A 25,619-nucleotide genomic window follows, 5' to 3' on the forward strand; every position below is an offset into this window, starting at 1 on the left:
GATTAGGAGGAGATAACTTCAGATATTGAGAAGTTAATTGTTCAGTTTATATGAAGGAGAAGGTCACTGGAGAATTGGGACTGTCTATTTCTGTATTTTTAGAATATATTAAAATCTAGGAGAGTTTTTCTTTCTTTTGTTTTTGGCTTGATGATTTCACTTCTTTTTTTTCTTTCCTTAATTTTTGCTCCTCAGTCTCAACTTGTTTCCTGTCTGCATTTCCATCTTCCTCCTATTCTGATTTTTGCTAGGTGATAGTATATGATAGTAAATTTTGTTTTCGTAGATAATCATAACTACTTCAAGGCATGTAATGAGTTCAGTGAGGTTAGTTGTAGTGTTCGTTGTTTGCTTCTAATCATCTTTGTTTTATTTTGTACTACATACTTCGGACAGACCTAATTAATAAGCACGAAGGAAGAACTGTGATCCTTTATAGATTTGCACTATGACTGGTGTTCGCAACTTTTGTTCAAAAAAAGGAAAAGTTTTAAGAAAATGATTTCTTACATCCTTTGACTTAGGGTAATTACTTATGTTTCCTCCAGATAATAAACTTTTATTTTTATACTAACAGTGTTTAGAAAACAGTCTTTGATGTTGGAAATTATTTTGGATTAAATGTTCTCTAAGGATATGAAAAAGACATTGATGCATATGTTAACTAGAAAATACACTTTTGAAAAAGTTAGCTAAAACACATTTAATTTTCCTTTAGTGTCTTTTAAAAACAGCCTTCAATTTTCTATGAAACTTTTTTTCTAGGTCAGTTTATCACCCATTTTTATAAACGCTGGATTTTAAAAGATCTATGTGTAATATATACATGTAATACACACCCTTATTTATGCATGTGATATTTTGATGTAGCCTTAAATTCAAGAAGTTTGAGCTTCGCTTCTTTTGTGTGTGTATGGTAGTTTACTGTAGCCTGTGATTCAGATTTATTCATCCATAGAATAAGTAGCTTGTCAGAATATGGTAGTAAATACCCTAAAAACTACCAGAATATACGTTGTGATGTGGATATGAGTTAGAGAACATGAGAAGAGTGATAGGTAAATAGTACGATGTCCATTTTACACATTTTGAAACTGAGGTATAGCACACAGCTCAGGCACATGTTTGGGGTCAAACTGAGACTCAGCTCTCACTTCAAGGCTGTCTCTGTTACACATTCCTTTCCTGACGTTTTTCCAGGTTGTACTGAAAGGCTCAGGTTGGACCTGGGTCCCTCTGTGTATGCAGTGAGGAGGGTTTAGTTACCTCACGGTATTGTTTTCTCATCTGAATGTCACGCGCTGTGTCCCCAGAGTGGTGTTACGTTGACTCTGCTATTCTTGTGTGTGGGTAAGCAGAGGGTGTAGTCATTTGTACAGGAATTACAGCTAACGGGTAGACGCTTGACGTTGCTCAAAACTGCTTTATATGTTGTGTTTATTTTTAAGTGGAAAAACTATTGTTTTAAAGGAAATGATTTTAATTTGGTGAATTAGTGAAGTGTTTTATATTACTCTTTTAATTTAAAAGCTTATAAATGTTGCAAAATTTAAGTAGTTATTTTTTGCCTTTTGTTTTTTAAAATACAGTGCCTTTACTTTCCCGAATTCTGCCTTCTGATGCATGTAAAATATACAAACAAGGTATCAATATCAGGTAAGGTGGTTTAATTATTTTTCTTCTGAATAAAGGATAGTTGAGATTTAGAGGGAATTTTTCTTTTGTAGCCACAGTTTTATATGTGTTTAGTAACTTAAGTCCTGTAATGTATTCAAATACATTCATTTGAGATATATTACAGATAGGGTATCAGAGACATAAAATCTTGACTAAAACAAAGATACAATTTTTATTCAACTATATATAGTAGGCAGAGTGGAAACTGTGATATAATACGAGATTTCATATGGTCACTTTCAAAGTCTAGATCTGTTAAGGTCAGAGGGAGACCGTAAGGAAGACCCTGTTCTGGCCCTTTCTCCATCTCTTCCATACCCTTCCGTGTGTACCCATCCGTGTGTCCCTCTGTTCATCAATTCAGCCATCTGTCCGCTAGTGAAGACTTACAGGCTGACTTAATTTCCTCTTGTTCTATTCCTTTTATAGCTAGTACTGGTGTTTGGATCTGATTTTTCTCATTTCATAATTTTATTTTGTTATTTTTATCTGTCACTTGATAACATGGGCATACTTATACATTACATATATGTAACTGGGATTCTTATGTAATGGGCCTCACTGTGTACTGATGTGTATCTGCACAGATGGATAGATGTGTGTGCCAGTGGAGCCTCGTGGCCTCTTGGATTAAGCCCTGTGTTTCAGCTGCTGTTCACCAGGGTGCACCCGATCTCATCTAGGAAGGCTTGCACAAGCTGAAGCACCTTAGGGTAGTTGTAATCCTTTCTTTTGCACTGGGAATCGAACTCAGGAGCTCATGCTTGCCAGGCAGGCACTGTGCCGCAGAGCTATATCCCTGACCCCTTTGTAAACCTTTCTATTCTCGTGTTTTCCTTAACTTCAGCTCGTAATGACTTACGAAATTCTATCTGAAACGAGCCCGTTGGGTTAGACCTTGCCAGGCTGGGGTTTTAAGGGCACCACGAACAGATACGTGTGTGACTTTAGCAGTACTTGGCACAGTGATCCCTAGGGCTTGTGAGCCTGGGATGTGGTCTGGGAAAGAGAATGCTAGCCTGAATCTGGGAAGTGGGACAGGAAGGCCAAGCTTTCAGTAGGTTATGATTGCTCAGGTTGAAGGATGAAATAAGCTTTGATCCCAGATTAGACAGAAAGGCCGTTCTGAATCCAAGGATGTGGCCCATATCTTCTGTTCTCACCTGAAGTGCTCTGCTGGGCCGGCAGCATGGTCTTAAAGGGATCAAAGAACGACAGAGCGGCTTTCCTTTTCCACCTTCCCTGTGAAAGTTGCTTGTGCTGAGTGGCTACAGTAAGGGTTGGAAATAAAGGTCAGGTAAGGGTGAGTTTTTAACAGTGGGGATTTTGTTTTTTACTGGGTTGATGAAGTACGTATTTAACAAAGTGAAACGTACATGTTTTAAAGTAAGTTTTAAGTAAAATATTTTAAATTGTGCTTTTATACATAAATTTAAGTGTGAAATACAGTATTAGCATCTTAGTGTGTTTTGGAGACACAAACACTTAATCACTCATGAAGTTGCTTCAGAACTGCATTTGTCAGCTTCTTTCCTGCGGCTCTTTCACAGGCTCAACACGACTCTCATAGACTTTACTGACATGAAGTGCCAACGAGGGGATTTAAGCTTCATTTTCAATGGTGATGCGGCACCCTCTGAATCTTTCGTAGTATTAGACAACGAGCAGAAAGTGTATCAGCGAATACACCATGAGGTGAGCATGCCGCCCTGCCGGTGTTTCTCTGTAGGTCACAGTGCGGTGTGTGTTCCGGAGGCCGCCATGGAATTGCTTTAAGAGCACGAAGCGCAGCCGAGATGGTCCGTGTGCATGGCTTTCCCTTGCGGCGCCTCTGGCCGGTGACGCCGCTGACCTTCCCTGTCTCCTTCATATGAGCAGCCCGGCTGTTTCTGCACTCTTTCTCTTCCTGACTCTGGCTACCATTTCTTCACCTGTCCCCTTCCTTCTTACTACACAGCATGATCTGGCTTCTGTCCTACCGTGCCTTCCCTACTGCCGCTGAAAATATGCATATGCACCCTTGGTTCCCTTGCCTGCTGTAACACAAAGGAAGCTTTTCTGGCATCTGTGTCGTTGCAGCCCACAGGTGATTTTTAGATCCGTTTTTTCCCCCTGCACTGGTGTTTTCATCCTGTCCGTGGCTTTCATCGCTTCCTCCGCCATGTTGTCCTGGGCTCTGTCGCATCCTCTTGTTCCCCCTCGGAACTCAGGTTAGCCCTCTGACCACGCGTCCGCGGCCAAGACCTCGGCTGCCTGTTGGAACGAGTAGTCAGTAAGCAGGGAGATGTGCAGAGAGGAAGGAGCGGATAGAGGAAAGAAGGGTGTTTGCTCTAGAAGGGACAGGATGAGTACAGGGAAGCAGAGGTAGGAATGGTCTGCTTGAGAAGCAGAGCGAGATCCACCTGAGGGCAGCGAGGCTGTCTTGGGTCGAGTGAGAGATGAGTTCATGAAGAACCTTAAAAAGGAGGAATGATGGCTTAGGATCTGCAGTTGGCAACAGAGTGTTAAGGATTATTGGTTTGATCAAAATGTAGATGAAATGATCGAACATATTTCCTTTGCTTTGCTTCTCTTCTCAAACGTTTATTAAGGACCTGGTGAGTGTAGACCCCACGGGCGCTGTGCATAGCGGTGTCATGTTAATGCTGACGCCAGTTACTGCCCTGTATTGGGCAGTGACTGCCAGCATAGTAGGGTTATAATGCAAGTGTTCTGCAGCTTTTCTCCTTAACTCCTTAAAATAACCGGTCAGATGAGGTTAGCGGACGGGAAGCGGAGGCGTGGAGGTGTGAGGAGGTAGCTCAGGGTCAGGCCGTGGGTGTGGAGGAGGCCGCGGCGGAGCGCGGGAGGCAGGGAGAGGCGTGCAAGCGCGCGGTCGTGAGCTTGCAGAGGCACGCTCACAGCGCAGAGGCAAAGGAACGGCGTTTTAGAACTGCTGATAGTGCGAAGGCAGTGGGTGGAGAGGCCGGACCGCTCGGGTTGAGTGCGGTGACGCAGCCGAACCGGGGGTGACGGTGGCGCTGCAGATCGCGGGCTTCGTGCCAGGGAGGGGCTGCGGGGCTGTCGTTGTGCGTCCCTGGTCCAGATCCCGTGCTTGTTCAGCCGCTCTGGTGGACTTTCTGAGGTTTTGCTCTTACGCGGTCTCTCGGGTCTTCAAGTTTTCGGTGTCTTTGGATGTGGCCCGGGTCGGTGGTTGCTCTTCCTCTCCCTCGCCCCTTTCCCTGTGTCTCTCCCTGCTTCCCCGCTGAGGTGGGTGCGCCCTCCGTGCCGCTTTGTGCGCGCCCGCAGCGCGGGCGGCCCGGGTCCCAGGGCCTGTGCCTGGAGCCGAGCTGCGGTTTCGGCTCCTCACGGCGCTGCCTTGCGCGGATCTCCCAAGTGCTTTGCCTCCACCTCACTTGGCCCTGCGCCCCTTCTCTCCGTCCTGAGAGTGCTGTCACTCTCTCCGTTCACAACCCTGGGGCGGCGTCTTGTCTCCTGTCCCGGGTTCCCTTTCTGTGCGTAGTGAGCCCCGACGGTGGCCCATCCTGTAGGCCGGTGGCGCCCTGCAGACCCCCACGGTGGTCTTGCCGCCCCTCCCTTGAGGACACACGGACAAGCCCTCCTCCCTTAGACAATTCAGAGTTCCTCATTGCGAGAGAGTGACGCCCAAACCCTGGAGCGTGCACGTTTCCTTCTGTGCCCTGACTCTTACTCTTTCCTGGCTCTTTTTAAAATTAAATTAAATTTAAAAATTTTTTTTCAGTACTGAGAATTGAGCTCAGGGCCTTTGCAGCTCCTTTTTTTTTTGATACCGGATCTCATTATGTTTTCCAGGCTGGTCTGGAATTCACTGTGTAGCCCAGGCTGGCCACAGATTCTCAGTGAACCTCTTGCCTCAGCCTCCTACATGCTAGGAGCTCTTTTTTAAAATTTTAGATTTGAAACAGGGTTTTACTAAGTTGCCCTGGGTGGGCTCAATGTGGGACCGTCCTGCCTCGGCCTCCCTAGGTGCTGTGCTATTGCACCACTCAGCCCGGCCTAGCTCTCTTGTGACCTTGGTACTTCAAGCACTGCACACTGAGCTCATCATAGTTTTTCAGATGTGCTGGGCTACTTTGGTTTTTTTGTTTGTTTGTTTGTTTTCCGGTACTGGGAATCGAACGCACGACCTTGCGCTTGCCAGGTAGGCGCTGTGCCGCTGAGCTACGTCCCCAGCCCCATGCCAGGCTAGTTTGAGCTGCCTTTTTTTTTTTTTTTAAACTTTTTTCTGAGCTTCATTTCTCTGTTCGCAGTGTTTCTGCTTCTGGACAGAATGCCTGCTTTGCATTTCACACCCAAGGCCACCTTCTTGGTGCCGCTTTCTTCCCTGCCAGGCGGCCGTTGCTTGCTTTATGCCTTTAGTAAACCTGGACCTGCAGAGCTTCTCAGGGTAGTGTGACGCAGCTTTCTCTCTGCGTGGCTTAGCTCCTCCTTCGCCATGGCTTCTTTTACTTGGATCCTCAGGTGCCGGACGCAGCAGTTAGGCGATGGTGGGGAGTGCCCCTGAAAGCGCAGTGGTGCTGGCTGTGTCACTGGGCCGCCCGTCTGTCCAGCTCCACCCGTACGGTTACTTGAATTACAGCAGCCACAGGCAGCGTGTAGTAAGTGAGCATGGCTGTGAGGTCTTGCGGTTCTGCCTGTGAGACAGGTTTGGCCTGCCAGTTGCAGTTTGCCGGCCTCTGTTCTGGGCTTTGCGATGCCTGCTAGGTGCTTTGACTTGTTGAATGTCAAATGGCAGCAGGGTGGCCAAGAGCGGCAGGTGAGTTGGAACTGTGACAGTGAGTGAGAAATCAGGTAAGGCTGGGAGTTGGTCGCTGAGTTACAGTATTGATGTCCAGAGGAAGGGTAGGTAGGGTAGTGTGTGTGTGCTGTCTGAGGTACAGGCGAGCCAGCTTTGAGCAGTAATTTCAGGGCAGAAAAACAGCAGTCCTTTCGCATTCTCATGTTCTGCGGCCTCGGGTCAGTCAGTAGTAGAGCTACAGCAGTTTAGTTCAAGCTGCGTCTGTGCTGAAATGTGCAGACTTTCCTTGTCATTGTCCTGTAAACATGACAACTGTTTACACAGCGTTGGTAGTGTATGAAGTATTAGGGGTAATCCCAAGGTGATCGAAAGTATCCGGGAAGATGTGCACAGATTCCGCGGAGATGTTACAGTGCTGCACACAGCACGTGGCGATCCCCGGGCCTTGTGTCCGAGGGTCTGGGCCGATCTCTGGTGGACCCTGAGGGGGACGCGCTCTGATGAGCGCACACTAGCGTCGTTGGAGCAGGTGTGCTGCAGTGTGTGGTAGGAGATGGTTTCTGATTCCAGAACTGTGTTCTAAATGTGTATTTGAAAATTGCCTTTTAAATTAAATAAAAGTGTATTTCTTCATAGACAGTGGTGTATGTTTAATTTTTAAGCTAATACATAAAATTCTAGCTGACTTATAGTACACACACACACACACACACACACACACATACACACACATTTGTTTAAAAGAGGAAGAAAGCTTTAAGGACAAAGTTAGAGGGAAGATAGCAAAGGAGTGAACAGGAGTTCGGACTAGGCCTTGGGGTTGAGGGCAGTGTTTATTCTTCTCACCCTGTTCCAGGCAAAAGTTTTTTTAAATAAAAATTTGTGTTCAGAATCAGGTTATGTTAGCTAGGAATACCTTCCCGCGGTCATGTGAGGTCGGAGTTCGTATCTTCCATGTGTAAGGGCGGAGGAAACGATCAGGTTCCCGCCCTGGCTCCTGTTCCCCGTGGACTCCCAGGCTGAGGAGGGGGTTGCACCTTGGTGAAACCGGGTGGTGAAGAGTAGAAACGGGCCTCCTGCGAGCCGGGCCGCACGCAGCAGCATCCAGCCGTGCACCCCGTGACAGTCCGTTGCCAGGCGCCCCCCAGCTTCTCCCTGTGCCTGCTGTGAAGTAGGACCGCACCGTACAAGTGCTCACGGGCTCTTCCCCATCACTGTCTTTTGTCCTCGATGCAGGCACAAAGCTTTCCTTTTCTTCTCCCCTAAAAAATAATTATTTCCCAGTTGCTTTGTACCAGCACTAGGGCACATGTAGGAGATAAAACCCGAGGCAAGGCTGCTGTGAAGTTTAGAAGTCTTGGGCTGGTGGTCATGGATTCCTTTCCTTTCCATTAGAAACATCCAGAAGACCCATCCTTGCTCTCCTTCCCCGTAGACCTTACTGAAAAAGAAAGGCTCAGATGGTGGCGGCCTTCTGAATTAAAAAAGACCTAAAGTCGGAGCATCTGTATTTAAAGAAAGCAAAACCTCCTTAGGGGCATCTTGTCTCAGGTCTATCAACGCTACTCTTAATCTTCTAAGGTTGCTCTACAGACTGCATAGCTCTGGAGTAGGTAGCTGTCATGCTTTGTACATCTGTAGGAGTGCACGGACAGTGTCGTTCCTGTGGCCACTTGGATAGAGTTGTAATTAGTCTTAATTCTAACTGACTAGAGAGCACACCAGGTGTATGCACTTACGCATTGGTGTTTTGAATCAGTAGCACTTCACATTAAGAAACTGTCCTTTTTGTCTTTTGCAGTCTGTAATGTTATAATTGTTACTGTTTTCATATGAGCACATTATAACAACTTTTGAAGAAAACCCAGCTTCTTACACTTCATTTTTCCACCCTCCCTAGGAATCAGAGATGGAAACAGAAGAAGAGGTTGACATTTTAATGAGCAGCGATATTTACTCTGCAACTTTATCAACTAAATCAATTTCGTTCACGCGTGCCCAAACTGGATGGCTTTTTCGGGAAGATAAAACAGTATGTGCAAATCTAGATTTTTAAAGTTTAAAAATTGGTGTTTAATGTCACCCAAATAATGTGATAGCAGTGTAAGAGAAAGTAGATTATTAAATTTTCTTCAAGTAGTTTACCCTGTGTCCCCCGAATCCAGAGAGGTGATTGTAATGTTCAATTGCAGAGTTGGAAAAGCCCGGAGAGAAAGTTTATCTCATTTGAATTTGATATTAGAAGGAAGTTTTAGTACTCCCTTCTTTTTCAGGGAAAAGTATTTTTACCTGATTTCATTATATATTCTACTTTATTCCAAAAACAGACCTTTTCACTGTCAGACTTCTAAATCGTTTACTTACTCAGTATGTTTCTTGTATCCTTTATAAACTCAGATTAAATAAGCCAGTATTTCTACCACACTGTCGTTAAGTTAAATTTCAGAGGAAGTGTCTACATTAGTGAGTTATGTATTCTTTCCCTAAGTTCCATTACATCTGTCAGCAAGAGGTTACAAAAGACTGTTCAAAATGTATTCAAAAATTTTTGAATGAAATGTATAAGAAATATTTTTGTAAATTCTAAAATTCAAGTGTAAGAAATGATATTTTTATTACATGTGGGAGAAATGAATATATTCGCAAGGGAGAAGCAACCAACCAAGCTTTCAGATTCTGTGAGAAAATTAATAGCAGATTGAGAAGAAGGCGTGGAGAGGGGAGAGAAAGGGAGCGGGAGAAGCTGGCCACGCGGCCTGCGGGACGTCGGGCACGGCCAGGCCGAGGCCCTCACAGCCGTCCGACAGGCTGGGGCTTCCGGGGAGGGTTGATGTACTCTGAGCCAGAAATCTGCAGGCTGGAAACTCCAGCAGGGTTTCTGTGTTGCACTTTTGAGGCCGAACTGCTTTTTCTTGAAACTCTGTCACTGCTGAAGGCCTTTGGTGGAGTAGATGAGGCCTGCCCGCGTTACTTACGAAGAATGTCTGGGTGTCCACTGTCTGCCAGGTGCCAGCAACACCCATAAAATACCTTCACGGCACCCTCCTTCCATTGCTTTTATTAATTTATTAGTCCGTGTTTGCAGCACGCAGTTAGACTCGTGTGGAGTTGGTCCACGGACATCACACGTCCCCTTTCCCTCCCCTCCGCTCCCCCTCTCCCTCCAGCTCTTGATCGCCTTCCTGTTGGAGATCTATGCCCCTCCCTCCTGTGACCTGTTACTGTGCTGCTCAGTTATATTTTGGGTGTCTCGCACGTGATACGGCGCCCTGAGTGACAGCTGGGGACCTGAGCCTAGCTGAGTTAATATCCAATAGAATTAACTGTCATAAGACTTCATAGGTAAGGCGGCAAAGTCTCCCTTTATCCATGCCTACAATCCCAGAAGCCTTTGCTGAGGTTAACTGTTTGTATTTGTACCTTTTTGTTTGATGCTTAATTTTCATGAAGTGTCGCACTATAGCTTTGCAAATAGGCTTTTAACTCTGCACTGTGATAGAAGCCTTCTCTTACCATTACACATAGTGCTACTTCGCCCTTAAGCATGCGTGGCTGGGCGTGGTGCGCATGCCTGTGACCCAGTATGCTAAAGGCTGAGGCAGAAGGGTTACTGCGAGTTGAGGACCAGTCTGGACTACGTAGCGTGACCCTGCCCAAGATTCGTACTGTGGATATATTGAAATTTATCTATCTTACCGTGGGGCATTTAGATAAACCAACATACCTACGTCCAGTTTTCTGCCACGTGAATGATGTATTTACTGTCCTTCCAGATGCCTTTGCCTTGTCAGTTACAGGTAGCAGGAATTGAAATGGCTGGATAACGGGGAAAATATACTTAAAACTTTTACTAATAAGATGATTTACGTTTAATAAGTGCTTTTTCATTATATAGTTTCCAAATTGATAATCACTCCCTAGCCAGAGGCAAATTCTATCTGCGAGCCCTGGATCTGTCCGTTTTCTTCTCTAAGCCTGTTTGGCAACAAATGGCACCATAGAATGCCAGCTGTCAGACCCTGCATCGCAGTCCATTTGTAGCTAAGTCTTACTTCTGTACTCTTCTTCTGGACAGCATTAGATGGATCTTCAGGAGAAGATAAAAATTGAAACTAAGCAGCTCAAAGCTCTTGAACAGCGTCTAGGTGATCTCCTTAAATCTCTGACAGGTAAGGAGGGAGTCAGTAACGCTGATGGTTCCCATTTTGTAGGTAGAAACTGGTACCCATGCTCTGCTTTCTGGTGTTGAGTGAGGAGGCTACCAAGGCAAGGCGCACCTGGAGACAAGCCCTAAACACATAGTTCCGGGTGCCGGAAAAGAGCTGCAAGCCGGAGACTAAGTCACGTGCTTGCAGCAGGAGTGAGAAGCTGGTTTTTAGTGGGCCCGTGGTGTTTTCCTGTAGAGTAAGGTATTTCAGACTCAGCAGCCATGGGGTTGTGAAGGTGAGGTCAGTGTTGAAGGTTGGAATGCTCCCCTGAAAAGCAGGAACCACTCCTCCCCGCCTTTCTGTCACTGGAGTTGCCCTGTGCCCGATCCAAGATCGAAACACCTAACCGTGTGCTGAGCAAGCCCGCTTTATCTTCTCTTCTTTCTCTGAAAGCAGCAAGCAGCGTAGCTTCAAGTTTAGTCCTGATAGGGAATTTGAGCAGGCCTTCAATTCCAGTTATACTGGAGATTGCTGTTCAGGTTGGACTGTTGGTTTTCGTTCCACCTTTTTTTCTATCTATAAAATGGGAACAGTGCTATCCCTGACCCCTCCTTAGTCGTGATGTTTGGCTGTCGGTGTGATGCAGTTTCCAGATCACTCTGGGCTACTTGGGAGTAGGTTATGAAGCAGTACTCAGTAGTGTCTTTATCTGGACTTGGCTCATTTGCAGATGAACTACCATACATGTTTGTGTGTTGTAAAGTTTCCTTTATAAATTGGAAATGTTAACTTAATAGAATATGTAAAGTAATTTGATAATTTCATGTACTAAAGGAACATTTATTTTCATCTACATATTACATGTTTATAGACACTATTACCTCAAGACTTTTAAAAATCTAAGACAAGGTTTATTATTTTGGAATATCTGATTTTGTTTTAGGAAAGAGTAGGAAACTTTTTGGCAGACTTTTACCTGGTGAATGGACTTGTTTTAGAGTCAAGGAAGAGAAGAGAACATCTCAGTGAAGAGGATATTCTCCGGAATAAGGCCATGATGGAGAGTTTGAGCAAAGGCGGAAACCTAATGGAGCAGAACTTTGAGGTACTTCTTGATCGCTGCCGTAGCGGGGAGCCTAGGGGGAGCCGACTTCAGTCCTGAAACCTGGGAACTTCGTGTAAATGTCCTCCCAGGTTTGCTTACTGTGCTTGGCCTTGCGCTTTTCTGTGCGCCTTCATTTTCCTGAAGTCATTGCCATGTAGGAAAAGGGAAAAGTGGCTTTTGGTATTGCTTGTGAGTCCGTCCTTGGTCCCTGAGTGTTTGTTAGTAAATAGACTGAGCTCATTTTGTAAGTGTGAAAGCCCGTGTTAATTTTTACTTCACGTTCCAGGTCTTCTGTTTCACCAAAACCTGTTGCTGTGAAGGTCCAGCTAAAGGCCCTTTCTTGTTTCCCTTTCGTTCTGTAATTGCGGCCTGGGACCTTCCGAGTGTCGCTGAGCCCCTTACCGTCGTCACGCTCTAAGCTCTTTCCTTGTGTTTCCTCAGATTTGCAACTGTGAGGTAGATGACCACAGACCTATGTTACATGTATTTAAATGAATACAGTAGAAGATGATTTGCCCAAGTACACAGTTAGCAGGTTTTGGAGCCGAGATTCTAATCAGGTCCTGTGTCGTGAAAATCTTTGATTGTTACCACCCTAAGAGATTGCCTTACTGACTCGTGTACGCGGTGCTCACACTGCTTCTCCGCAGAGGCCCTTGCCGTCAGGTCACTCTTCACCCAGCGCTTCCTGTGCTGGGAGTTTTCCCCGGTTGTCAGTTCCCCGCTGCACCCTGTCGCCCATTTCTCCTGCAGGCGTCCACACGCGTGTTTCACAGAAACAGGCTGAAATGAACGTTCTTCCCCGGTTGAAGTAAATGCATTTGTGTTTTCACTTTTATTTCTCCTGGGTTTTGAAACTTCACATATATATTGTATGTCCCTAGCAGTGTATGTGTGTAGAATTTCTATTGAACTCCTCATCTCTGTATTTTTTTCTTTTCAACTGAATCCTGAGGCCCTTGAAGTCAGAGTCCTTCCACTTCCGTAGCTCCCGTGTCCTGCCTCTGCGTGCCCACGTCTGCCGCAGGGCTGGGAGCCGCGCAGAGGTCGCAGCCTGGGAGGGTGGGCGCTGCTACTTGTACAGGTGCGCTCTTCTGGGGTTTAGGGAAAGGCAGTATTTCCATCAGAGCTCACATCTCTGTGGAGCTGTCTTGGAAGGAGCATCATTTTTCTTTCCAAGAGATGAAGCTGATTGGTGGTTTGAGTTTACAGTGTTTTCTTTTCCTCCTCTTTGCCCCCTCCATCCGCTCTCCGCACGCGGCCTCCTCAGTGTCGTCCTGTGCTCTGCCTTGGAGCGAGCGGGACGCCCCTTGGGCTTTTGTGTGCTTTCATTTTGTACTTAAGGTGCATGACACCCTTCTCCCCGCTCCGCCCTGCTCTTTTGTCTTGGCAGCCGGTTCGCAGACAGTCGCTGACGCCCCCTCCTCAGAACACTATTACGTGGGAAGAATACATATCTGCGGAGAACGGAAAGTAGGTGACTTTTCTTTCTTCTTCTAGTTTACGTCTTCTTTGATTTTTCAAACGAGTCATTCGTTAAAACAGTCTCTGTATATTTGGGTGCAATAGTTTATTTTAGAGATAATCGTTGGTATTTTTTGTGTGAAGCATTGTTTTTACCTTTTAAAAATACGCGTGAAGCGTGATGAGTGTCGAGTATTGCGGATCACGGACCCTTTGCAGCGGCCGCGGACCGCTGACCCTGGGGCAGGCCGCGCGGGGAGCCGCCCAGCGGCTGCATCTCGCCGGGCCCTGCAGCGCGGAGCCCGCGGCTTGTGCGCGGCGCGTTTCCTCACCCCGAGGCGCGTGATGGGGGGAGCGTTCGGTGTGAGCGAGTGAGCTCAGGGAAGCGTCCCGGCCAGCCCGTGCTTCCTTTCGGTAGAGGAGGAAGTCGGGCCAGCCCATCCTTCGGGAGGAGTTGTGGTCGTTTTCTTTCTCTGCGGGAAGTTTTCTGGCCCAGCGTTTCTGCCCACGCACGCGGCGGTGAGCGCATTGCAGGCTGCCCGCACCCGGGCGCCAAGCTCCGCTGCGAGCCGCACGGCCCCGGCCGTCCACCACGGGAGACGCGGCGGCGCGTGGGGCCTGAGGAAGCCCCTCTCTTGTAACTCCAAGGAAGCCGAGCCGAAACAGCCGGCTGGTTTTATTTTGTTCTCCTGCCCGCGGTATCTACGCAGCCAGCCTCCGCGGCTCAGCGTATCGGAACGCTAGTTCTGTTTTACAGCGTGGGGTATTTTATCCTAAGTAAGAAAAGAACAGCAAAAATGGGTTAGACCTTTAAACCCGTTACAATTTTGGCCTTTGGAGATGCTTAGTATACAGAACTCTTTGTTTTTGGCAGTGTTTCTTACTGATGAATGGTGAGACTGGTAGCCAATAAAGGAGGTAGAACTGAGTGATTCTAAGGATGCAGAGCGATACTTTTTCTTTTTGGAGCCTGGGTCTTGCTGTATAATTTAGGTTGGCCTCGAACTCACTGAGGGCCTCCTGCCTCAGCCTCCTGACATGTATCACCACACCCAGGTGAATGAGACTTTTAAAGTCTGTTTTTCTTGTTGATGTTTTTGGTTCCTCAGAATAGTGATTAGTAGGATTCAGATGTATTGTTCACTGTGCAGTGAGCGGTGATGTGGTCTGATCGTTTCCTTCTGTACTTTCAGTCTGCACTTTCCTGTTACTGTTTTTGCTTATACACATTCTCTTCCCTTTTAGCATAATTGTATTTCTGTAGACGGTAAGGAAGAGTGAACTGATGGTGTCCTACGAAGCAAGTGTGCTAACATTTTCTTTCTTTGTTTTCGTTGTGTGTTTTCATTTTAGAGCTCCTCATCTGGGTAGAGAACTGGTGTGCAAAGAGAGTAAGAAAACATTCAAAGCCACCATCGCCATGAGCCAGGAATTTCCCCTAGGAATCGAGTCGTAAGTGTGCTGCGGCTGCGCGCGGTTGTGGGAGGCGCAGTGCAGCCGAGGGCCGGGAGGCGCTTCCGCCGGAGTGGTGCCTTGGCGCCGCGCGCCTGGCCCGCCGTCCCTGCTGCCGGGGTGCTAACGGCGTTTCCTCCGGACGCGTGGGAAGTGTCTCCAAGTTTTTAAACACACACACAAACACATGCTTGTAAGAGACTCTAAAAGCGTGGAAGTTTATAGATAAACACTGGTGGTTTTCTTTTGCACATCAACAGCAAATGACTTACCAATGTCTTTGCCTTTTTATAAACATAGGAAAGTTTATTTTTTTCTGAGGTCTTTCTTTTCAAAGTATATTTTGGAGTTTTTACAGTAACTACACTTTTGTCTAACTCCTTTTTTCCTTGGTGTTATAGCTCTGGTTTTCTGTCATTCATGTTATATCCCCTTACTGGTATACTCTTAGATATTTTTAGTTCATCCTTATTATAAACAGTATTGCAGGGAGCATTTGGAATATCTCCCTTCAGACCTGTATCACCCCGTTCTCCGTTTCCCTTAAAAAACCCAGTTTGGAGGCATGGGGAGGTGGCTAGCCAGAGCTGACTCTTTTCATTCATGTATTTGTTTTTCTGGTACTGGGGGTTGAACCCAGAGCCTTGCACTGACCTACATCTCAACCTTTTTTTATTTTTCATTTCTTCCTTTTTTTTTTAAAAAAAAAACCTCCTTAATTTGAATTTTATTTTATTTTATTATTATTATTTTTTTTTTTGTCTTTTTGAGACAGAGTCTCACTATATAGTTCAGGCTGGCCTTGAGCTCACTTTGTAGCCCAGGCTGGTCTCAAACTCGCAACGATCCTCCTCTCTCAGCTTCCCAAGTGCTGGGATTACAGACATGCACCACAACGCCCGGCCTATTTTTCATTTTGAGACAAGATCTTACTGAGTTGACCAGGCTGGCTTCAAGCCTGTGATTCTCCTGCCTCAGCCTCCCAGGTAGCTGGGATTAGACGCATGTGTGCCGTAGCACCCAGGTAGACCTGACTCCTGCTAGAACTGTAGTATCTTCTCCACTGACAGAGGGTGGCCATGGAGTTGTTTTCTCTTTCCCTGATCATCCTTAAATCTAATACACTTTAAAAAAATAAAAGGAAAATACCTAATACCTTAAAATTGTTTTTCTCTAGAAAAAAAAGTAGGTCCTATATTTTTCAAAAAGTTCATGTGTACAGCATAGACTCTCCTGTTCCTAAGCTTTAGAAAGTTCTGCATACCCTTAAAGATACGGTCAGAGAGGTCAGACTCAGGAACCAGGACCTCGGGGGTGAGTTTCCCACACATACACCTGTGTGTTCATCCTGGCTTGGAGCCAGGGCACACCATGACTGCCACTTTTGTATTCTGCTTCCTACTACAGAAGAAGACAAGGCCAGTTTTTTACTGTGACACCAGTTTAAGAGTAATGCCAATTTCAGAGGTGTTATGTGAAAAAAAGTGAGTATCTTAGTATTTATAAGGCATAGCACTTGTAATTACTATTCTTGAAAAACAGTAAAATAAGAAAAGTCAGCTTTTCTGGTGTGGTAAAATTCCAGCTACTTGGGAGGCTGAGGCAGAAGGATTGCAAGTTTTTGCCCAGCAGTCGCTTAGGTAGACTATGTCTGAAAATAAAAAAAAGTTTTTAAAGGGGAGCGAGGTTGCAGCTCAGTGATAGAGCACTTGCCCAGCGGATACAGTGGCCGTATGTGCAGTGTCTAGTACCACCAAAAAGAAAAAAAACAGCAGCAGACACAAAGCACAAAACAAAAATAGCCACCACATGAAAAGCCAGACAAAGAATGCATTCTAGAAGAAGAGACCGGTCAATGAACGGAAGAGAGTTTTCTGTAAATACTGTGGAAAAACATAAAGAATTGAAATCAGTAACTTAGGCACTTTCAAGGTGAGCTGCAGGACAAGACTACAACGAAAAGAGGGCAGAGCTGCAGCAGCGCCCCGAGCAGCACCGCGCAGAACGCACACGCGGGGCAGCAGTGAAGGAGCAGAGGGGGCTGAACGTACAGCTTTGACAGCCCGTGCTGAGGGGGAGAACAGATGGAAGGGATTAGAACGACAGACGAACAAAGATGTAACGGGAGAGGCACTGGCGTTCCACTTACATTGAAAGCCCCCAAATGTAACTGAAATGGTATTTGAAACAGGAGAGAAGAAAAAATTCCTCTAAGGAACAACTGAATCTATAGGGTAACATGGGGTTCTAAGAAAAATCGATAGAGAATAATCACTAACAACAATTACCCTGATTAAACTGTTGGGTTTCAGTTGTTAAAGAAATCTAAAGGCATTTAGGCAGGAAAGAGGTGAAGGTAGATTGGTCGTAGATTTTTAAAATGTTTTTTGCATATGATAAAAGCAAAGAAAATATGATCAGCATATCTAGGTAAGATGTCAAATACACCTGAGCAAACTGAAGATAACTCTCAGAAACAAGAATTTCACAAGTGCTATAGTGTATCAAGCATAGGCCTTTGTGGGAAGAAAAATAATGCTGCTCAAATGAAATTCACCCCACTAGATGGGGGAGTTGTAGCATAGTCACTGGTAACATGAAATACAAAGAGGCAGATGCGAAGTTCTAGTTCAGAGGAGAAGATGGTAAATGTAACCTGAAGCTTATTCGAGCCAGATTTCACTTTACAGACAGGAAACACTTATCAAATATGCAGGAAGTCACTGTTAAGCACCCAAGAGCCCTTTACACGTGATGAGTTGACAGCGCCATCCCCCCACCCAAACATGAGCGTAATGGAGAACCAAGGACTGCGTAGGAAGCACGTAGCTGCACACCCTGAATCTCTGAAGAAGAGGCTCACCTCCAGTAACCGGCGAGGTTGTGGCTGAGTGAGATGACACTCATGAACCTTGCCCTCCTAAAAAGAATAGTAGAAACAGCTCCGGAGGCAAGAAAGTATGCCATTTTCTCATCCTTAAAATCTTTAAGTCCATACTACTAAGTTTGAAATCTGAAGTTTAAGAACACATGAAACAGTTTGAACAATAAAAGTAATTTGTCTTCTTCCATTTTTCAGATTATTGAATGTTTTAGAAGTAATAGCTCCTTTCAAGCACTTTAACAAGCTTAGAGAATTTGTTCAGATGAAGCTTCCTCCAGGCTTTCCTGTAAAATTAGGTAAGAAAAACATTCAGATGTAATTTTTATGATGTCTGTTAGACATACGGAGTTAAATGAGAAGTTTGTAGTAAAGGAAGATAGAATTCTGTCTTGGTTACTTTTCTCTCGTTGCTGGGACAAAATACCTGATGCCCAAAATTAAGGAAGGAAAAGGTTTATTTCGCTTACAGTTTGTGGAGGTCTTAGTCCATACTTGGCAGATTATAAGGCAGACTGGCACATGGCAGAGAGCTACAGCCCAGGGCGGCAGAACACAGCAAAGCAACAAGCCCACACCAGGGCGAAATGGCCTCAAGCACCCTTTTCCTCTCCCTTACTATGCAAACTCTCCACCCCAGGGTGGGTGTGGCTCTCACACCCACAATCAATTAACTCTTAAAAGCCTGCCCCATGGCCGCATGAGGCTTTGGGGGGACACACAGACAAACCATAACAATTTCCTAGTTGTGCACATTTTTATACCTTTCTTAAGAGCTTGAATACTGATGTTTTGCCATGCATGTAAAGTGCCTGCGGAGTGCTCTAGTTCTACCTGATGTAGATGAGAATACTTCATACACAAAGTGTGGATGAACTAACAGTGCAGTGTGACAATGCTCTGTGTGGCCGAGCCCAGTTGGCAGCATTGCTGTGGGGTTCTGCAGAGTAGGAGTTTCCCTGGACACAGTAGCCACTGTTGATGGATGAGGTGATAGTCGCACATTCAGTTTTTCAGTCCTAATGCTTGCACTTAATTTCATGTTAAGCATTGCTCTTTCGAAACAGTAACCTTTCCTTTTTTCCAGTATTTAACTTTCTAACATACCAGAAAACTGGGGACAAGAGCTAAATAAAAGGTTTTTTACGCCTTTAGGGTGAAGGTTAGTATTGGGTTAATAATATCCCTTTGTGGCAGGCTGATGAGGTCCAGAATCTCAAACAAGTATACAGCGAAAGCTAAATAGAAAGAGGCAGATGGAATGATTTCAGGGCTCCAGGAGGATCAAAGCCCTCTCACAGAGTTCCAGATCCTCTCTGGGCTAAGACCAAGAGTTCCAGATCCTCTCTGGGCTAAGACCAAGACCTTCTCTGGGTGGCCCGTATTTATTTGGTTATCAGAAGAAGGGAGGGGAGTACTCAAGAAGGGTGGTACCACTCAAGGATTTCTCCAAGTAAGGTATTAAGTTCATCCACCCAGGAGTGAGAAGCCTGAGGCTGCAGTCTTTATCTAGTTGGATCCAGGTGTCTTATCCTGTGATTTGTCTTATTCTGTGAGGCTTTCTGGCTGCATCCACCGTTACAGGCCTTAATGACTCTCAGAGGTTCACTTACTATGAGTTGGCCGTCCATTTCCAGACAAGGAGCCTAGGCCTTGGCCAGATTCACGAGTGAACGTAAAAAGCCAGTTGGTTAAGTTCTTTTCAGGGTTGCTTCATAGTGGTCTCCGTCGGTTCGGAGCTTCGATGCTGTCCACCAACCCTGCCCGCGGGTGCTCGTCTGTGGCAGGCAGTCTGGGAGGAGGCAGGACTATATTCACAGCAGTGCAGCCCTTACACAATTGTGGAGATAAGATTTCATCTTGTTCCATTGCCTGTTACACCCACACATAAACATGTACCGGAATCATTAGGCACCGTGCTTTACTCTCAAATTATGTGTTAATTAAACCTGGCCTCAATTTTCCAGACTTGGACATAAACATTGTTTCGGGTTAAAATCAGTTTTAAGATAACTTTGAAAATGACATGCTAGTGGCCCTTGTGGTGAAGAAGGCCTTGGGATCCCGGCGGTGAGGGAGCTGCCTGCAGGGCGCGGCTCCGGCCGGTCGTCCTGGCTGTGGGACTCCCTGCTCTGCCGGGTAGAGGGCAGCTGGAACGGGTGAGAGCTGCACGCTGTTCCGGCCTGCAGGTCTCACTGTAAGTTCCACGCGAAACCAGACGCCACAGTACCGAGTCTTGCACAGGAGCGGTTTGCTTGTGGGAAGAGACCCCGCCGCCTCTCGCAGGCGCTTCTGCTGGGCGCCGCGCTCCTCGCCCTTCAGCCTCTTGAGCTGCCTTACAAAACTCCGTTCCTGCATTGATTTCATCCTGTTCCACTTCTGTTTCTAAACTCAGAAAACTGAGGAGAAAATGTGTAAACACTGGCGATGTTCCCGCTTTTCCTGACGGGCACGTCAGCCCGGCTTCGCTCGCTCTGCCGGGGTCACACGATCGGCCGCCCCTTCCTTGCTGGGCGCGGAGGCTGTGCTGCTGTGTCGCGTCGGTCAGGCGCCCTCCTCCGCACTCCAGGCCCGCGGACGCCCCTCCCGAGCCCCTTCGCCTGTGCTCCGCGTCGGCCTCCTGGCCCGCGTCCGCAGGGCCGTCCCCTCCCAGCTCTTGCGAAAAGCTGCCTCTGCTGCCCACTTCTCCTTCCCTCCTGGTAGTTAGGTCTTTGACCTAAGTAGTTTTTTAGGTCTTTGACCTTCTAAGATTCAACCGGCCAACTCATGATAATTCTTCCCAGCTTTAATGCTGTTCTTCATAGCCCTGTTATTTGGAAATCTACTCTTCTATCCTCATTCATTCTTCCTCTTTACAATTATATAATAAAGGAGGGAAAGTGAAGGGACTTAAAAGGATGTACATTTTCCTATTTCACTTGATTTTAAAATTTTTATTACATTTTTTGGCTTTTTGAGACATGGTCTGAGGTACTTCAGGCTCACCTGGAACTCGCGGCAATCCGCCTGCCTCAGCCTTCTAAGTGTTGGGATTCCGACGTGTCACCACACACAGCTTGACCGTGCAGCTGACCTCTTTGATGAAGCAGATAGGCGAAGGCTGTTCTCACATACGTTCTGGGACACCAGTGCCCTTACCTAGCCTCAGTGTTTGTAAGAGGCAAAGCCCAGCATTCGGGGCGGGCAGAGCGGGCGGAGGCCGCAGCAGGGACTAGGGGCGGGCGTGGACGGTACTGTCCCTCTGCGAGGAAAGCTGCAGGGAGGCCGCCTGCGCCGGTCCTTACCACTGCGTTCGGAACTGCTGTGCGCATAGAGTTTGCTCGCCTCCTTCGGTCCTGCAGCGGCTGCCCGTGATCTCTCCCGGTGTTGCAGTGATATGACCTCGGAGCGCAGCTCACGGACACGGCACTCTGGGTGGCTGGGGTGATCCGCAGGCGGAGGCCTGGGGTCAAGTCGCCGGGCACTTAAAAGGCAAAGCGCGAAGTGCTGTGGTTTGCTCCGGCTGGATTTCTACAATAGTCGCTGCTTCCTGGGACGCGTTGCAGTGAGTGACCTGGTACTGGTGTCCTCCTGCCCCCGCGGCGGCTCCCTCTGTGCCTGCGTCTTCTGCACCCCATCTGCTACAGCCAGGGTGCCGCCGAGGTCACAGCTCCCCTGATGGATTTCCCCATAGAGGAGCAGCCGGGGGTGGGGGGGATGGTTCCTGCCGCGGCCCTCCCCGGCAGCCCCTGCGCACCTCCCCGGTAGCCCCGGGGTTCCTCCTGTCAGGTCGCAGAGGTTTTCCTCCTGCCGTTCCCGGGCTCTCCCCAGCCCTGGGACCCGCTGTTCCTGTGGAGCAGACCTTCTCTAGATCACGTCACAGTGACTAGTGACTTCTGAATTTGCCGGCCCATGCTCCCCCTGAGGTGAACTGTAGACCCTCCGGGGGAGGTGGCAACCTCGGAAAGACAATGGGAGCTCTGGCTTTGCTGCTGCTGACTTAGGTCGCAGGAGATTTTGAAGAAGGAAGGCAGGAGACAGGAAATGAATAGGTCGGCCGTGGAGCTAGTGCTGAACTCTGAAGGTTGAGTTTCGTGCAGTTTCTGAGAGACCCTAGCCTGTGCTTTATCAGCAAGGCGGAGAGCCCAGTCTCCGCCCCGCCTCCCACAGCGCCCAGGGAGCTGCTGGTCGTAATTTCCATGTTTGTGGTGTAGTTTCTGATTCTTGTTTTTTAGGTTTTGTGGGGTTTTTTTCCTCCAGGAAGATCTTATTTTTTGCAAGTTAAGAAAAAAAAGAAAATAACTAGGCCCCTAAAGATAGAAGTTAATGTTTATGTATCTTTGCAGTAGGCAAACATCTGAGTTCGTTTTTATAACTATTTTATAAATACAGTCCTGGAGTCGCCTACATAAAGATGACGTGTAGGAATCTAAGCCCAGGCTGTTTGCAATAATTCATATAGAAACACAGCTGAGTAGGATTCATGTATTTGCACTTTATTAATGTCAGATTTCACTAATAATTTCAGCGAGAAACCCATTTCATTTAGAATATTACTGTTACTCCAGTTCTGTTGCGTCTGATTAGCCCATGTATTTAAGTGATGGATTGTTTTTAGTCTTCTAAAATAGTACCAGATTGATATATTTCTCAAGAGTTAGTAAAAATGAAAATAAATCAGTTCAGAGATAAGAGTGGTAAATGTGTTGTAATGTGATAGAAGTCTCCCGGAAGTCCCAGCACTGGTGTCCTCTGCTCAGCGTGCATGGTGTGGGTGGTGCCGGCCGGTGCTGCCTTCAGCCTCCTGCTCCTGCTACTCTCTCTTCCTGCTGCTCCTGCTCTTGCTGATGCTCCTGCTGCTGCCCCTGCTCCTCCTGCTGCTCCTCCTGCTCCTGCCGCTCCTGCTCCTCCTACTGCTGCTGCTCCTCCTACTGCTGCTGCTTTTCCTACTGCTTCTGCTCCTCCTACTGCTCCTGCTCCTCCTACTGCTCCTGCTCCTCCTACTGCTCCTGCTCCTCCTGCTCCTCCTGCTCCAGGCGCTCCTGCTGCTCCTGCCCGCCCTGCCCCCTGCTCCTTTTGCCCCCGCCCTCTGCCCCGCACCTCCCTGCCCGGCCATGCTGCTTCAAGGGTGATATGCAACTCTGTGTGCTCCTTTGTGTATAGATAGATTTATTTCCACCTGATGGAGTACCGTCATCTCTGCTAGTGCCTGTGGTCTTAACATTTAACTGCTCACTCTTCTCTCTGATGTTTTCTGTCCAGATATACCTGTGTTTCCCACGATCACAGCCACTGTGACTTTTCAGGAGTTTCGGTATGATGAGTTTGATGGCTCCATCTTTACCATACCTGAAGACTACAAGGAAGACCCAAGCCGCTTTCCTGACCTTTAACTGAGAAGGAGAATGCTGTCATGTAATCAAGAAAAGAACACAGAGACCCCAGAAGTGAATCCAAACCGAAGGGACAAACACTGTCAGTGGAGACAAGGGAATCAGGCATTGAATCGACACATCAATAACAGGGTGAAAGAACCGGGGCTCTGAGAAGCATTGCTTCGAGTTTCCTGACGTGCCATTTTCAGTCTTTTTAGAATCTAAGTGTAACAGTTGACACCTTACTGACCCCAAGACCTTCGTATGTAAAGCAGCTGTCAGTGCTGTGATTTGTTTTTAAAAGTTTTCACACTTGTTGAAATATATATGCATATAAATATATCTGTATCTATATCTAATCTAACACTCCTGGACCATTAACGTAAAGTAAATGTCTTAAGAGATATAAAGCCCTTTTAAACTGGTCACCTTATATTCAAGGTGACATTTATAAATACTCCTTTGAGCTTTGTTTTCATAAAATGTAAACTATGTAACATTATGTATAGTTCAGTAATTTGAATGTGTGTTCCGTATAATGAACTAGAAGGAATGCAGTTTTCTGTAGACGAATGAACCAAATGGTAACCATTAGGCAGTTACATTTGTGTGTGGCAATACATTTCAGAGGGAGCGCTCACTGCAGGGAATAAGGTACCTCCTTTAGCACCTTAGTGCAATTCATTGTGGTGCTATTTGTTTTTACCTGAATTCTTTCTTCAATGGGAATGTTTGGTACTAATCTTCCTTTCATAGAACCTCTATTTTTTTTTTTTTCTAAACTTGCGTTTTAAGAGTCCTTGTTACGTTCATAGGGTATGGCATGCTTAGATTGTCCTCTTCTAAATCTCAGCACTTTAAACAAATTCCAAATATTTGAACTCGCTTCCTAATAATTAGTACACACATCTAATTATTTTTAAGTGGAATGTGGATACATTCATTCTTGTAAGTTTAAAAGAAGAAAGCAAAACCAACCCATGTATTTTGGACAACCCTATCTATTTAACACGTTCACTACGGGGCTGTAATTCGTCTTGCTGCCGGGTGCCACCGGTAGTACATGCATGACTGCCCTCGGGTGGCTTTTTATCAGTTTTATTAGTAGAAAGACCAATAAAGGTGATGAGATCTATTTGTACCAGCAGTGGTACAAGCTGCCCCGGGGACACATGCATCACCACTAGTGGCTCAGGCCAGTGGGAACGTGTTAATGCTCTCTGAATAAGACACACATTTTCTAGGCTAGCTGTATTTGTTACAAGCTAAAGCCCACACACATATACAGGGTTGGTGATTTCTATTAGTTTTTTTAGCCACAGGAAAATACTTACTGATTTTAAGTGTTTCCAAAGTGTTAAAATCATGCATTACTCATTTTTGCACTTAAAATTTTTGGTATTTATTTCAAGCTGGTTTGAAGGTCCAAGAATGGAAATAAATTAGGGAGAATAATGTATAACAGTCATAAAGTGTTGTGTTGTATTAATGAGCTTATCTAAATGTTTTTTAAATTTGTCCTGATGAATTTGTCAAGTTTGCAACTGTTTTTAGAGTGATCAGTATTTCAAATACCTTCCAAAAGTTTAAGAGAATTTGAAATGAGTTTAGAGACCTTTATTAAAGAGATGATTTATTTAAGAGTCCAAAGCATCAACCCTAAAATTTTTATAATAAACACCTTTTTCTCTCGTTATTGGTATATGTTTGCTGTACGTAGTCAAATTCATCTTGGGGAATTGGTAAATTCTCAGACTGGAGTCTTAATCATTGGTACTCCTGTCCCTCCCTTCCCCATCTGCCTTTCTCCCCCCAACCCCCAGACCGCCATCCTGTCTCCGGGGGTCTGTCTTGCTTCAAATCACCTCTTTCATTTTGCTCCTTAAATTATTTATATGCCGGGTTTCTCGTACAAGCAAAACCGTAATAAACACCTTTAAAGCTGCATCTTCTGTACTGGTACATAACGTTGCCTAGAGTGGTCTTGTTTGTTTTGTGGTGCTGGGGATTGAACCGAGGGCCTTTGCACTGAGCTACATCCCCAGCCCTTCTTCTAATTTTTAATTTTGACATAGGATCACTTGGAGTTGCCCAGGCTGGGCTTGGACTGCAACCCTCCTTCCTCAGCCTCCCACAGTGCAGGGATTACAGGTGTGTTACCAGCCAAGTACATTTTACAATGAAGAAAAATAATCATAGTTAAAAACGCAAAGACCTCGGGGCTTGAATTTTGAGGGAAGAACGATAAACCCAGAGCTGGCTTTGAGAAGTTGTGCACTAGTTTTTAGGGCAGGTTGTAGGTGGGACTCGGAGTGCATTATGTGTGAGGCGTGCGGCTGAGCAGCAGTGACCCTTGCTGCTCTTAGACTCCGTTCCTTGGTGGGACCGCGGCGTCATCTTGGGAGTGCACTTCAGATCTTCCGTGCAGACGAGGGAGGGAGGGAGGAAAGCGTGAAGGCGAGCTTCAGCGTGGGCTTACCAGTTTCCTAACCGCTGAATATTGTGCTGGGGTTCACTGGAGGTAGGGGACTACTGAAGACTTTTGCACTTGGGTTTTGGTTTTTAAACTACCTTTTCCTTTAAAGAACAGTAGAAACAGGTTATCCATTCCAAAATGTCTTTCCTCTGATCACAAAGAACAAACAAATGTATCTTTTATGATGGTGGAAAAATGTTAATGCAAATAAACTTCACAATATTAGATTTTCAAAACGTGCCATGTATTCATTTACCTTGGGGTTTTTGGAGACATCATCTTGCTATAAATTTCAGGCTGGCC

At 46.2% G+C, this 25,619-nt stretch overlaps 1 protein-coding gene across 1 annotated transcript in view; it reads left to right on the top strand.

The window, feature by feature from the left end:
- The window catches only part of Ankrd13c (ankyrin repeat domain 13C), a gene marked incomplete in the record, with an annotated part of 66,781 nt that extends 41,994 nt beyond the window's left edge, over positions 1-24,787 (top strand). The window contains 8 exon segments of the mRNA XM_005385250.2: positions 1,590-1,656; positions 3,228-3,372; positions 8,337-8,468; positions 11,528-11,689; positions 13,083-13,162; positions 14,507-14,605; positions 17,685-17,785; positions 22,728-24,787. Of these exon segments, the coding sequence (XP_005385307.2) occupies positions 1,590-1,656; positions 3,228-3,372; positions 8,337-8,468; positions 11,528-11,689; positions 13,083-13,162; positions 14,507-14,605; positions 17,685-17,785; positions 22,728-22,858 (917 nt within the window).
- Positions 24,788-25,619: the final 832 nt, after the last annotated feature.

This window comes from Chinchilla lanigera, unplaced genomic scaffold, assembly GCF_000276665.1.
Source record: "Chinchilla lanigera isolate Chin_1 unplaced genomic scaffold, ChiLan1.0 scaffold00022, whole genome shotgun sequence".
In the NCBI taxonomy this organism is placed as follows: Eukaryota; Metazoa; Chordata; class Mammalia; order Rodentia; family Chinchillidae; genus Chinchilla; species Chinchilla lanigera.